We start from the raw sequence: 14,986 nt of genomic DNA on the forward strand, positions 1-14,986 counted from the left end.
AATGTAACAAACAAGGAATGCTTTAGTATTTCATTTTTTATTCCATGCGTATGCCGCAAAAAGTATATGCCACAACTTCCAAATATAAGGAATGGTTAATGTAGATTCAAGTAACTGGGTTAAAATCTTTGTTTGCACAGACGGATGCTTGCTAGTGTATTTTTATACATTATGCCAAAATTCACATTGCAATAGATAAAACAATATACTTTTATTCCTGATGCATCATCAGATTTATTTTAACAATCTGGGTAATTAAAAATGCACTGTTAATCAATAAAAAAATAAAGATATTAACACATTTGTCAAGTCATTTGATTATAAGAAATCATCAAGTAATTCATTATGACCGGATCCCTTCTGCATGTTGTTAAAACATTTCATACAATTCATATTGGTAATACAACATGTATCAAATTAATAAAACATTTCTTGCTCACATTGACAGCAACAGGTTAAAAAGCAGCCAGGACATATCACCTCTGACCCTAAGAAAATTGCTGCATCATCATGTATGCTTTGCATTATAGTGGTCAGACAGTAACAAACTAGACATTTATTGATCCCTTTGAAATGTTTAGGCAAAAAAAAATAAGTTGTTTTTTTATTACAAAAGCCTTATTGTAGTTCACATTGTTTATGGTTTCACACGTGTAAGTCATCTATTAAAGGGGACATATCACCAGACTTTTTTTAAAATGTAAAATAAATATTTTGTGTCCCCAGAGTACATATGTGAAGTTTTAACTCAAAATAGCTCATAGGTAATTTATTATAGCATGTTAAAATTGCCACTTTGTATGTATGAGCAAAAATGTGCCATTTTTGGGTATGTCCTTTAAAATGCAAATGAGTTGATCTCTGCACTAAATGGCAGTGCCGTGGTTGGATAGTGCAGAATAAGGGGCGGTTTTATCCCTTTCTGACATCACAAGGGGAGACAAATTTCAATGACCTATTTTTGAAAAAAGTGTTTATCAAAACTAAGTTACTGGGTTGTTCTTTTTCACATTGCCTAGATTGATAGAAGCACTGGGGACCCAATTATAGCACTTAATCATGGAAAAGTTCAGATTTTCATGATATGAAGAGTTTCATGCAAAACGAGATAACCACCGTGTTTTTAATTGTTCAGAAATCTCTTTTTTAGGTTGTGCATTCCAATTGATTTCAATGCAACTGCAGTTGGTTTGTTTTGATTTAAACCTTCATAGCTTAAAAAATACAGCTAAGTAGCACCATAAAACAAAATAATAACATGATAACATAATAATAAACATGTTTTGACAAAAATGTTAAAAAATGGATTTATCTCGTTTTGCAACGAAACTCTTCATATGTCCCCTTTAAACAACCTGAATCTCACAGAGAATGGATGCTAACCAACGAGCCTAGTTAATATTTCAGTGTCACAAACCATATACACTTTGCCCTATAAAATTGCTACAACATTCACTGTTCAAAACACTGTCAGTAGTTACCTTAGAAATGTCAGGTTAAAATCTATAGTCCAGTTAAAACTTAACATACAATGCAATACAATACAATCCAAGTTTGAAATTAAAAAAACCCTCAGTTTTAGTATTCAAATGTTGTGTTGTCATATAAAAATTATGTTTTTTTTAAGAATTAGCTGATTTGGTTCAATTCTTTCATTTTTGCCCTTAAGTGTCTCTTACGAATTTTGATCATCCACTTAATGCTGAGTTTGGCAAAGTCTGCTGCTTTAAATAGAGCCATAAACACGCCACACAAAATGGCTATGGTGTTCCATGGGTTTGCTGTGACTATCTGTTAGAAAACATAAGGCATGTTTATTTAGATACATATAGCAAATGCTGTCAAGTTCATTTGTATTAGTGTTTCTTATACAAGAAAGACTCTCAACAAGCCTGTAAAACAATACAGAACAATAATTTAATAAAGAAAAATGCACTGGAGTTATAATGTTTAGTGTTTACTTACATCTTTAACTTGTTGTATGAATGGATCTCGCCATTGGAACACAACAAAGAAAAGTTCATTGGCTTGTTCCTGTGGAGGCCTCTTATCGATGTATTTCACTACACTGGACTGAAATAATGTTAAATATTAATACTGTATATCGAGGGAGCAGCCTATATTTTAAGAACCAGTCACCAGAAAATCTATACTGGTAGATAACTAATGTGAATAATAAAAAAAGGCTTGTTTTCCCTCAATGGCTATGCTGATTTTACTGTTTCACGAGTTTACATAAACATGTAATCAAGTATGACAATAAAGCATATTTGGCGTGCTGGGCCCAGAGCACAAAATTTTAGCTGGAACCCCCTCCTTAACTGGGATAGATACCAGCTGAGAATAAGGCGATGGGGCTGGGAAGCAATAAGTCTGGATGGATCCTGCTATAAATAGAGACCTCATCACGCTGATTGGATTGGTTAGATTACATGACCATGCTCCTCACATACTTAGTTAAACTTCATATGTTAAAGATGGCAAAGAATAGTAAATTCTAAATAGTATTGAAAAACATATTACCTCCTGCCTAAATTCCACGGATTCATGTTCTCTGCCTGACGTCTTGACCAAAGACATTTTGACCCATGTCCGAAATCCTCCAGAGAAGGTCCACAATGAATAGTTTCTTTCACAATCTGTCATAAAAGCAGCCCTATCTGAACTGATAAGAAAATGACATATTTCATACAAATTAGGGTGTTAATTGTTTCTAAACAAGCCAGCAAAACATGACACATCTTTCTGTACAAATGTACCTTTGAAGCATATCACTAAATTTGGCAAAAATCATATAGCTTATTGCGCTAAAATCTTCCTCCGTTTCATTACGACTGAACTGCAGGAATATAAGTTCTCGGTTCCTAACATCAGTCGGGCCCCTGACCACCATGGCTCGCTTCTGCCACAAACACATCACACAGATTATTACTAGTAGTACCATGTGCTAAAAATAGCTAGAGAGAAAGATGTAACACTTACTTGTGTCTGGTTTGAATATGGCCCATAATAAATGATATCCTCTATTATACAGTTGCCTTCTTCTCGGCTGCCCGATGCGAGGGGAGGTGAAATGTTGTCATGAAAGTGATGCATGCAACTCAATAACTGAGCCTTTCCAGGATACAAAGCGATTCCTATTCACAAACAAACAATGAAAACACTGTTAATATACAGATCCTGACATCCTGTCAAACATCAGTGCATTATTACGCCACATTCAGACAGCCAGCGATGTTATCGCTGTGTGTCGCTCGTCTCTTTCAATGACGCCACATTCAGACAGCCAGCAATGTTATTGCTGTGTGTCGCTCGTCTCTTTCAATGACGCCCCATTCAGACAGCCAGCGACCAGCAGTAGCAGAGCGACGCAATCTCATTCATTTAAAAGGAAACCGGGCGACTTCCGGCGACACGAGCGAAAGTGACCGTTGGCGACCATATGGGCGTGTCCAGTGACGCGAGAAAGTTAAGAAAAGTTTAACTTTATGCAAATGTTGAGCGAATTTTGGGAGCGACTACCAAAGAAAACGAAGCAGTGGAGTTCACATAAAGTTAAACTTTTCTTAACTTTCTCGCATCGCTGGACACGCCCTTACGGTCGCCAACGGTCACTTTCGCTCGTGTCGCCGGAAGTCGCCAGGTTTCCATTGAAATTAATGAGATCACGTCGCTCTGCTACTGCTGGTCACTGGCTGTCTGAATGGGGCGTTAGCTTACCTGGTGCTGTAAACTCATCAACCTCTTTGTATGAAACAGACATCACTGGATGGGTGAGCTTCTCCATAAAGTCTGAAATGGTTTGGTAGGCCAAGAATGCAGCTACTGTACTAAGCATCAAGTAAATGAGAACAAGGATGACTGTAAAGACATTCTTCAGGCAAGCTTTGTTGAAGGCAATGGACATTAGATTGGTGTCCACAACGTCCTCGTCTGCAACAAAGTAAAATTTGTTTGAACCAACAGAATTTTATTTTTTTAATAAAAAACATATTTTTTGGGGAAATGTGCATACCTGGTAAAGGATCACAGCTTGTTTCATCATGTTCCACTTCAGAAACTTCATCATTCTGGTAGGGGCTGAGTGAGCCAGCACAGTCTTCACCATTGAACTACAATGCAACAAAAAGTGACTCCAAACATTACTTTTTTAATTTAGCATGGAGATCTGTTTAATGTTTAAACACATTTTTAGTTTACATTAAAAACTACATAAAGCAAATAATATTAAAATAGCATAAAGCAAATCTTATATCTAACTCAATGCAGCTTTACAAAATGTTTTTTCCCACACTACTACGGGACCTGCTTTCACTGACATTCGCTAAAAAAAGAAATATTTTATTAGTTTATTAGAGCTTGCTTTGTACCACATTCGTTGAAAGTGTCATATAATGCACAGCATAACTGTTCCTCTTGAGTACTATAAACCGAGCAGCAGCGGTAGCGGTTATCACATGACTTTAGCTGCCATGTGACATGTCCTCGTAAACTGCACACGAAGGCAGGAACTGCTAATAGTATGGATCTAACTGCATTTCACACATACGTTTTATTACCTCCTGATAGGATCGAGATGTTTCTCTCCTCAGCATTTTGCGTCACCTCCGAATATTTTGGACGTTTAAACGTTGCCATTAACTTGCAGGAAGTTGAAGATCCAGAGTTTCAAACTCATTTTCGAACTGCAGTGCTAATGTTAGCATCCAGAAGCTCTCGAGACGAGAGGCACAGCCAATGGGAAAAACATGCTGCGCGTGACATCACAGTTGTTATTCTGGGATGGGCTTTTGGATACTCTCTTTATCTTATTTTTTGACAGCTCCAGCTAAATCTTCCATATTCACATTTATGTAATTTGCTGAATACAACAGTTTTCTTTCCGTAACTGTTTTCTCTTATGACTATTGCAACTATACATTTGAACGATCATTCTCACATTACTTGTGCTTTATATAATTAAATCTAGCACTTTTCTTTGCGAAAAATAAAATATTCATTATCATTATAAACAAAAGTTTAGTTTTCAGGCAAATGACGTGAACAACATCACTACCAGCAGTTTCAGTGGTTAGCGTCACTTCCGGCCCATCTCACGTGCACACAAACAAACAGAAACTCAGGGAGAGTGGAAGTTTAGAAAACTCCCAAAGCAGAAGTGGGCACCGCATTTAAATTTCAAATCATGTCACGTATATCAACAAATCCCAAATCAACTTTCGATTTAAACGTTAAACAATTTTCGTATTTAAACATTTAGAATCCTGTTCCGATTCAAGTAGAGCATTTCCCCCTGCTTGTGAAAGCTGACCCGAGATCAGCGCTAAACGCTTGAATGGAAACCTTATGACAACAAGGAAACTGTAGTGGCACACTTTAGTTCCTGCTATTTTAAACCTCAACACGACATTCCACAATGTTTAATGTCTATATTGTTACATTGTGCGTATTATTAACTATTTGTTCTGCAAATGACACCACAAAGAAATACTCAAAACCGGTGCGTTTGTTTACTGAGGAGGAGTTGAAAAAATACGATGGGAGTGAGGTATGCGCACGTGTTATAGAAACACTAGTTCTTGGAAATTTCTTAAGAAAATTTTCACCAATTAATGATTTATTCCAAATTACAATTACTAAACAGTTATACATTTGATCCCGGTCACGTACAGGACAAAAAACCAATTTACATGGCAATTAAAGGAGTGGTATTTGACGTCACAACTGGAAAAGGTTAGATTATTTTATGTATGTTTGTGTATTACATGAACATTAAATTGTTCAAACTCTGTATGCTGGCTGTAACTAGTTTCCGTATTTTAGACATAAATGTAGGCTATATATCTTCCTTTTGCTATCCAGTACTTTGGGAAAACTCACCATAGCAACCATATTAACAAATTTTTATTTATTTGATCTACAGAGTTTTATGGCAAAGGTGCCGGTTATAATGCCCTAGTGGGTAAGGACTCAACCAGAGCTGTGGCCAAAATGTCTCTTGACCCAGCGGATCTCACACATGACACTGTAAGTTGGGGAGTTCACTACATGCCCATGGCAGTTAAGAGTTTCGTGGTATTCTAGAAATAGAAAATTTCCAGGGGTTTCCTATTGCATAAAAAAACACATTTAAACATTTACTTTCCATTTCCTCATTTTAAGTTGTTTAAAGACAGAAGTGATTTCACATTAGCTTGGTCTGCACCAAATTCCCCTGTAGTGCTATGCCATTCTAAATGTTTGCCTCTTCTTGTCCTGTTTATTAGACGGGCCTTACAGAGGAACAGCTACAGTCCCTTGAGCGGATATTTACAGGCACATACAAAGCAAAGTACCCAATTGTGGGATACACCAGCAGGCGCCTTCTCAATGAAGATGGTAGCCCCAATAAAGACTTCAAACCTGAAGACCAACCAAATTTCAGTGTTAAAGATGAATTTTGATACACAGAGAAATTGTCTCATATAAGAGCAATCTAACAATCTTATTTAGCTCTGACCTCACTACGTAACCTAGTTGAACTTGTTTATGACTCCTCCCTGTACTCTAGAGTGGGCAGGTGTTGATTTGGTGATCTTTGGTGGTCTTTTAGCCCACAACCTAGAAAACACTATGATGCATTGAGCCCACGTGGGTTTTTCCCTGGTGGGCTGCACTGAAGGTCATTCAAATGAGGCCACCTACAGGTGTGATTTACTGTATACAGTAAAATATAAAAATTCAACTGTTTTTACACCTTATATGTTATTGTAAATCATTAATTGTGTGATGGTATCTAGAACCGTATCTATACTATTCATCATAAAGTTTTTTTTTTACTAGTACTCAAGGGGAAAGTTTGGTGATTCACACTTCAGTTAGAAATTGAAATTGCTCTGTGGTGAAGGGGTTTCATACTATAAATTAAAAAGTTGTTGTCAATCCACAACAACATTCTGACTCAAGCATCATTATCAGTCACGGTGTTTGTGTCTAATTTTCAAGCGATGTCTCAAATGACCAGAAATGGTTCATTTTAATCTGTTAATGATATGTTTGTTACTGCAACTGATTCATTTATCTATCATGTTACTGTCATCCACTGTCTGAATGAAATGTTGTTTAGAAACTTGCAAACAAGATCACGTCCAAAGACTTGATATGGGTTAGATTGAACTTGGTACTGATTTAAGAATACGTGTTAAAAAATAAATGGCCGACCTGACATGGTATTCAGTGGACTCATTATAAGATTACTCCTCTAAACATTTACTTTAGCAAAAAGATGAAAAGGCAATGACTAAACTCTAAATAGCACTTAAAGTGTTTAATTGGCTTGTAGGGGAACCACTTTTAAGTGCCATTTAGCACCTATGTAAAATCAAAAGTGGTGCTAGACAACTATAGCACCTTTATGGTTCCATGTAGCACCATATGGTTCTACATGGGTGCTTAATAGTATTTTAAGTGGTTCCCCTATGATTACAAGCTAGCCATTTAGCAACATTTTGTTTTCGAGTGTATGAATAATTTCCATTAACTTTTAACAGAGACTGAGCAGTAGGTGGGTATGTTTAAAGTTGTTATGTTAAATGCCTTTATTTCTATGTTACGTTTGCCCATTCTGCAGCTCATATAAAAACATGGGGGCTGTTTAGTTTCAAGAGCGGCAGTGAGTCAGTTAGCAAACACTGTCAGATTTGAAGTCTCAAAATGATGTTTTTTGATTCTTAAAAAAAATTCCCAGGTATTCATTAGCATTTACAGCAAAATAGTGAATCATTATAAAAGCACGTTTACTGTAAATACTTGCCTGGCCTAATTCTTGTATATCCACTTCTAATCATTCCAATACAATTTAATTTATTTATTTGTTTGACCCAGAACAAAAACCAAAACTAAGTTAAAGAAAGGCCTATGTAATAACTTTACATACCAAACAACTTTAATCCCATTCAAGATATAGTTAGATATTCTGAAATTTTGTCACATGTCAAAATGGCTCAAATATATTGCTGATTTTCTATAATAACATCAGTGCTTGTTTTACACCACTATTTGCTATAATAATCTCCATGCCTATCATGAAATTTATGTTCTTGACATTTTTAGTATGTACTTTTTCTTATGATTTTTTTCTCACCTATGCGTTACCTGTTCACGCTCACATGCGTGACGTATACAACACTTTCCACCCTCTTGTAAAAACATGCAGTTGGCTTTCGTAGAGGTGTCGATGGTGGGAGCCCATGATGCTTCTTCCTGTCTCCATTGCGCTCAGAATTTCCCCTTCTTGCCCGCCCACTTTCATTTAGTGCGGTGTAGTGGGCTGTTTCACTTCAGTCTGTCTGAATCTCTTGGTAGTGTCTGTTCTGCTCATGAGTCAGTGTAGCTTGTTACTTTGTCCTGTACACCCACGGTGCAAAACCTTCTTATTTTTTAACTGGTAAGTAACAATTTATATTTTGTTTAATTGTATTGTATGCTTTTGAGTTGTTACTTAATTCAAGTATCCATATTTACACAAATGTTATCTTATTGAAATATATGTGATCAACATTGATGCTTATGTTTTGATAATTATAGTTTCTACTAAATCATAACTACTAATGATATATAATTTGTGCTATTTATAAATCTGATTGCAAAGTTTGATATATTTTGTATATATTAGGATGCTGAAAGTAAAAGAACAAATTAATAAAACTGCAAGCTAATATTCACAAATGAATCATTTCCATTTGACAGATAATCTAACCAAGAGGAGTATATCCTTTGGTCATCACAACAAACCTATGAAGGTGCTGAGTGGTCACGGCGTGGTAAGTTATCACCTTGACAGTTTCACACACCTATTGTCCTTAATGTCATCATGGAAACTGATTACTATTTGTTTGAATAGGCTTACTTCCCTAAATCTCATTGACAAGGCAATCATGTATTGTTCATTTTGTTTCAGTGCAAATCGTTGACCCTAAACAGCATGGACCTAATCAGCATGCAAGCCCCAGTTGTAAGTATATTGATCCTAAGATCTTACGCATACAGCACTTCTTAACACCTTTTGATTGATAGATTAGTGAAATTATAGATTTCTTTGAAGTTTAAGTGCTGAGGGCGCAGCCTTAAATTCCTGATGCCTTTAAATGTCAGTGCATTTCTGTGTACCAACACGTGTCAATATATCATGTTTACATGCCTGCTTGCTCTGTTTGGCTATTTACCAACCCAACCTACTTAATTACTATAAGTGTAATTTTCACAATTTATTATTCAGTCTGGTTTCAAGTTGCTTTTGCTTTTTAACTGAGATAACTGGTTTTAAAATAGAGATTGATTGGACGACTTCTGATTGTTTTTATTAGGTTCATGCGGGACTTCCCCTTAGTCAGCTGCCTAGTCTGACCCACACCTCCCACACTGGTAAGCTAAATATCACTTCTTGTTTTAAATGCCATTTGTTTTTAAATGTGTTTCTTGGACTTTTTATGTGGAAGAGAAACATTTCCAGATAATTTTAAGTCCAGCTTACTGTCAATCACAATATCAAACTAAATAACCAATATGATTACTTCTACTGATGTTAATTGTTTCTTTTACATTTTTTTAATAGAAAACATGAACCGAAAGCGCTGGAAAAGCGTTTTTCGTCGTGTACAGAAAAAAAACATGAATTCCGCTAATGCTTGCGTACATCCCAAGCAGCCACTTTTTGGAAAGGCCCTCTCTGATGTCTGCGAAAAAGATGGATCTCTTCCCAAACCAATTATGGTAAGAATCAGCCTAGTCCTCTGAATTTATTAATAGTATTCCACTGCTAAACATAAATAATATATTTATAAGCCAAATCATGTTCAAAAATTAGTGGGTTTAGTCACTCAGACATGTCATTTATAGTCTTTATTTCTTTTGCAGGATGTCCTCACCTTGCTGCTAAAGAAGGGTCTGTACACCGAGGGAGTGTTCAGAACAGCAGGCAATGCCAAAACTTTGAAAGAAATCAAGGCTCAGCTCAATGATGGGATGAAAGTGGACCTGAAAGGGCACAGAGTCGTTGTACTTGCTGATCTTCTTAAGGTATGTATTGATTTTAACAATTTGATTTAATATGTGTGATTTGTGTGAAATATGACCCAACAAAAATGTGGTATGTTTATAGTATTTATATTCAGTGTATTTGTATTCGGATTTGCAGGATTTTCTAAGACATCTTCCTGGAAGTTTGTTAATGGTGGAGCAGTACAAATCCTGGATGAGTGCAATGGAAAAGGAAGACATGGATCAGAAATGTGCAGAAATTCAAATGTAAGTTGATAAATCAGTGCTTCACTTGCTTTAGGGATAAAATGCTTAGTTTAAAAACTGTAATTGTGACCATGTTTTCTGTGTTTTGTCTTCAGGGTGATCAACAAGCTGCCTGATCCAAATGTTCAACTTTTAAAGCATCTGGTTGTTCTACTATACCGCATAAGTGAGAACTCGGATACAAACAAGATGGATTCCAGCAATCTGGCTGTGTGCATTTCACCCAACCTGCTCCAAACAGACAACTTGGAAGAGATGACAGAGGTTAGTAGTAGATCACGCTTTGTACAGTGATATGAAAACCTTGACCTTAAAAACTTCTCACATTTTGTGGCTGAGAGCCAGAAGTAACAGGTTGAGTAAAACTGAAACTCAACCGAGAAAAAATAGATCAAAGGTGCTTTTATCCAGACTTATCTTTCGCGTGACCTATTTACATGGTACTTAACCTATGTTCCAGTGTTTTGTTGAAAAATTATTTTTAATTCTCACGTCACTATTGGTTTGTATTTTTAGGTGAGGACCCTGACGAAGTTCCTCATTGACAACTGTTGTAGAATATTTGGTGAGGATGCGTTGAACCTCTACGGAGACTCTGATGAAGATGAACTCAGTGATAACCAAGGTAAGCTTATGTTTTTTCCTTTCAGACACCTTCACACTATGTTTACAGTTTCCATTTAGTTTCCTCGCATGATTTCAGACCAACCTGCCTATATTCACATGGCATCACCTCATAGGCCATTATACGTGTTTAATCAATTGAAAATCAAAATACACGAACTGAACTAATAAATGATTATTTATCTGTGGTATCTCCAGATTCATTTTCTTCAAACCACCATGACTCTGCCTACGACAGTAATGACACTGATGTTGATGGCTACAAGGGGAGTTGTTCAGACATGGAGTCTATCAAGCCTGTTGTTGAAGGGGAAGCCCAGGAACATTCCAGTGCTGTAGAGCCATGGACTTCAAAACTTTTAACCCGCAGACGTTCAGAACCAACAATTATCTTCAGCAAGGGTGTTCGACAGAACCTTCCCCTCACCAGGAGTCATACAGAAATGGACTTTCAGGACAAACTAGTAACAAAGCAGGTCTCTGATGACTGCATTCTGTTTCAATCCGGCAACAGCTTGGATAAGAGCTATGGTTTGGCACCTAAATGTAGGGCCCGACAAACTTCCAAAGACTGTTCCTCAAGTTCACTGGAGAGCTGCTTCTCCAGCGCCTCAGAAAGCTCGATCCACAACAGCCCACCTATCCCATCTCTATCCAATCAGCGAAGACTGCTTCAACGCAAACACTCGTTTCCCACTCGCCAATCCACGCTTGCACAGAATCGCTTGGAGATGCCCAAAAGACGATCGCAGTCAATGAAGGGCGCACACATCAGAAGCAGGACTGTTTTTGGGCGAAGTGGCTCGACCAAACGTGCCATCGAGAGAACCTTACGCCACAGCCAGACTCTACCTGAGGTACTTAATCCTCAACCAGAGCCATCCACCTCCTGTAATACAAGGTGCTTGTCTAGTGAGGAGGTTTTCCAGCAGGTGGACAGTAGGATACCAAGTAATCCTCCAAGTTATCAGCAGGCCATTCAGGACAATTCCCATGCTGTTCTCTCGAACCGTGGATCGTTGACTGTTCAGGATGCCATGTGTCTAACAAAGAAAACACATAGCAGTTCCTCATCCACGAGTAATGAGACACTGGATTCATCTTGTGGCGATGAACATTATGATACCCACAACAGAGACATTAAAGACACATGTTGTGAAACCATGAGTGAAGTCTCATCAGGGTTTAGACAGAGATCCACATCTGAACCTATGTATGAAACATCGCTACCAGAGTGGTGTAATCAGGATGATCTCAGAGAGACATATATTTGATGTGCGGTTTATTCATGTTATTTTTGCTCCATTTTTGTGGAGACAGTATTTGTAAATATGACAGATGATTTGTGGTGCAGCAATATTGCATATCAGGAATTAGCTTGTTGAAGATTCAAGCACATTGTTGAAATGCTGAATTCTTTTGTGGCAATGTTTTTATACCCTGTATATTTTGATTCCACAGCAAGAAAAATATTATTGAAAGGCACTTTAAGGGAAATGTCACTACAATTTTTGTGCAATCTTTGAAAGACATGTAACATGTAAATATTATGCAATATGTCTCCTCATGAAATAAAGACTTTTATTTCAAATTTATATCTTTTGCATTTTGTTTCATTAAGTAAAAGGTATTGAAAGTTTTTTTTGGATATTTTATATAAAAATCTATTGTCTCTGACTAGAAATACAGCTGTGAAAAGTATATAAAAATGTATGTTATTGCACTAGATCAAGGGTTCCCAAACTTTTTCATTCCAAAATCCACCTATGTATAATCTATCTCAAGACCCACCAAAATATTTTTAAATAGACATTTTTAACAGGAGATACAATACATTTTCATTGTCTTTTAGTAATGAGTCGTTTTTTATCCTTGTCCTTGTATGAATGAAATCCAACCTGATCTCACCGGAACTGTACCTATTGTACGAGTTGGCTAATTTGTAAAAGTAAATCGTCACAAAAAGTATGATTATTAAAAATAAAAACAATAATGATAATTATTAACTCTAACCCCGCCTCTAAATCCAGTGTCACGGGCAAAATCAAATCGTACAAAAACATACTAATTTGGTCGTACAAATTCATACGAATTACCTCGTAAAATAATTACAAATGACCATGATTCAAATGTGAATCTTAACATGAAAAATGAAGTTTTTAACATTTGATATCTCAGATGTCAAGTGGCTTAAATACATACGTGAGGTCTCTTTTTAAGTTTTTTAGCATTAAAATGTATTTTTTAGTAAGCACAGATTTTAGAACTGTCACATCCAAAATGCTGTTTTTCATCATATTCAGTTTTTTTTTTTTTTTTGAAGAGCTGCCCCTTCTGAATGTGTTGGGTATTATTGCTTCTGGTTTGTGTACTTTATTCACAGATTTCCGACAACAATATTGTCTCCCAAAAACTTGTTCTTTTCGACGTCATATCCATAACACATATATTTTCCTCATCTAAAACATAAAACATGCATAGACTGATATATTTGTCTGGCTGGACTACCATTAGAAGTTTATGAAAACATAAACAGATGGTTTAATATACTGGTAATAAAACATTATCTGATAATATATATTACAAACACTTAATATTAAAAAGTATGATTTTTTTTAAATGCATTTAACCAAAATTTTTAACTCTTGTTTTAATATTTTTAATTTTTATTCAACATGGTTTCTTTTTCTTTATTTTAATTAACATATGTTTAAACCATCCTAAATAAACAATTTAATATTGCTGTGAAATAAAATAAAGCTTTTCTTTTCCTAAACAGGCTCATCTTTTGTTCTTGAGGCTCATTAAACAAATTCAAGAAATCACTGTTTACATGATGTGCACACATCAAGCATGTGCTTTCTGACTCTTTGTTGTCATGTTTTGGTATCATGGTGGCATCACTTGTGTTCACCTCTTGATTTTCTGTGGGTCTGAATGTATCTGCTTTACATAGTATTTCATATATAGTGCACAGCATAAATGAGTACACCCGCTTTGAAAAGTAAGATTTTTCTCCATTTGTTAGTAAATATAAGACCAATTTGCTTTCTTTTTTACAAAACAGTTGTATTAAACATTTATTTTTATTAAAGGAATAGTCTACTCATTTTCAATATTAAAATATGTTATTACCTTAACTAAGAATTGTTGATACATCCCTCTATCATCTGTGTGCGTGCACGTAAGCGCTGGATCGCGCTGCGACGCTTCGATAGCATTTAGCTTAGCCCCATTCATTCAATGGTACCATTTAGAGATAAAGTTAGAAGTGACCAAACACATCAACGTTTTTCCTATTTAAGACGAGTAGTTATACGAGCAAGTTTGGTGGTACAAAATAAAACGTAGCGCTTTTCTAAGCGGATTTAAAAGAGGAACTATATTTTATGGCGTAATAGCACTTTTGGGAGTACTTCGACTCGCCTGAAAAGTCCGCTCCCCTTCTCCCTCTCATAATGGGAGAGGGAGGGTGTTACTGCGCCGAGTCGAAGTACTCCCAAAAGTGCTATTACGCCATAAAATGTAGCTCCTCTTTTAAATCCGCTTAGAAAAGCGCTGCGTTTTATTTTGTACCACCAAACTTGCTCGTATAACTACTCGTCTTAAATAGGAAAAACGTTGATGTGTTTGGTCACTTCTAACTTTATCTCTAAATGGTACCATTGAATGAATGGGGCTAAGCTAAATGCTATCGAAGCGTCGCAGCGCGCTCCAGCGCTTACGTGCACGCACACAGATGATAGAGGGATGTATCAACAATTCTTAGTTAAGGTAATAACATATTTTAATATTGAAAATGAGTAGACTATTCCTTTAACAAAAGAGTGAAAGTCACTGACCATCTTTAGGGTACAAAAATAACTAATTTAAATAAAATGGGGTGATGCAAAAATGAGTACACCCTGATGAATATGTTAGCAAAAAACTTAAATAAAGTGTAATTAACAGGAATTCACTAGGAAATTATGAATATAATTAATCATCACACAGGTGGCCACAGGATAACTGGTAATTGAGGGTGGTATTTAAGAGAGAAAATCCACTCTCATGTAATGGTGACAGAATAGCACCACAT

The 14,986-nt window shown here is 36.3% G+C and overlaps 3 protein-coding genes across 4 annotated transcripts; 2 read left to right on the forward strand and 1 right to left on the reverse strand.

The window, feature by feature from the left end:
* Window positions 1-18: 18 nt before the first annotated feature.
* On the reverse strand, window positions 19-4,923 carry LOC129417597 (proton-activated chloride channel). Of its 2 annotated transcripts, none has more exons than XM_055172412.2 (8): window positions 4,560-4,923; window positions 4,016-4,112; window positions 3,721-3,933; window positions 2,983-3,137; window positions 2,760-2,902; window positions 2,524-2,665; window positions 1,966-2,073; window positions 19-1,791 (listed from the first exon to the last, which is right to left on the reverse strand). In XM_055172412.2, exons 1-8 carry the CDS (start codon window positions 4,593-4,595, stop codon window positions 1,630-1,632), a joined length of 1,056 nt encoding a protein of 351 aa, XP_055028387.2. In that variant the 5' UTR covers window positions 4,596-4,923; the 3' UTR covers window positions 19-1,629. The 2 variants fall into 2 exon arrangements, with proteins under 2 accessions (XP_055028387.2, XP_073720834.1); XM_073864733.1 differs by lacking the exon at window positions 4,560-4,923 and adding an exon at window positions 4,371-4,448.
* A 93-nt stretch (window positions 4,924-5,016) lies between these two features.
* On the forward strand, window positions 5,017-7,204 carry LOC129417598 (neudesin). The gene is made up of 4 exons (XM_055172413.2): window positions 5,017-5,548; window positions 5,673-5,733; window positions 5,924-6,027; window positions 6,267-7,204. Exons 1-4 carry the CDS (start codon window positions 5,417-5,419, stop codon window positions 6,441-6,443), a joined length of 474 nt encoding a protein of 157 aa, XP_055028388.1. The 5' UTR covers window positions 5,017-5,416; the 3' UTR covers window positions 6,444-7,204.
* A 141-nt stretch (window positions 7,205-7,345) lies between these two features.
* On the forward strand, window positions 7,346-12,503 carry LOC129417596 (T-cell activation Rho GTPase-activating protein). The gene is made up of 10 exons (XM_055172411.2): window positions 7,346-8,425; window positions 8,728-8,801; window positions 8,939-8,992; window positions 9,345-9,402; window positions 9,593-9,750; window positions 9,895-10,056; window positions 10,175-10,284; window positions 10,380-10,548; window positions 10,801-10,909; window positions 11,107-12,503. Exons 2-10 carry the CDS (start codon window positions 8,775-8,777, stop codon window positions 12,180-12,182), a joined length of 1,923 nt encoding a protein of 640 aa, XP_055028386.2. The 5' UTR covers window positions 7,346-8,425; window positions 8,728-8,774; the 3' UTR covers window positions 12,183-12,503.
* Window positions 12,504-14,986: the final 2,483 nt, after the last annotated feature.

This window comes from Misgurnus anguillicaudatus, unplaced genomic scaffold (genome assembly GCF_027580225.2).
Source record: "Misgurnus anguillicaudatus unplaced genomic scaffold, ASM2758022v2 HiC_scaffold_28, whole genome shotgun sequence".
Lineage (NCBI taxonomy): Eukaryota > Metazoa > Chordata > Actinopteri > Cypriniformes > Cobitidae > Misgurnus > Misgurnus anguillicaudatus.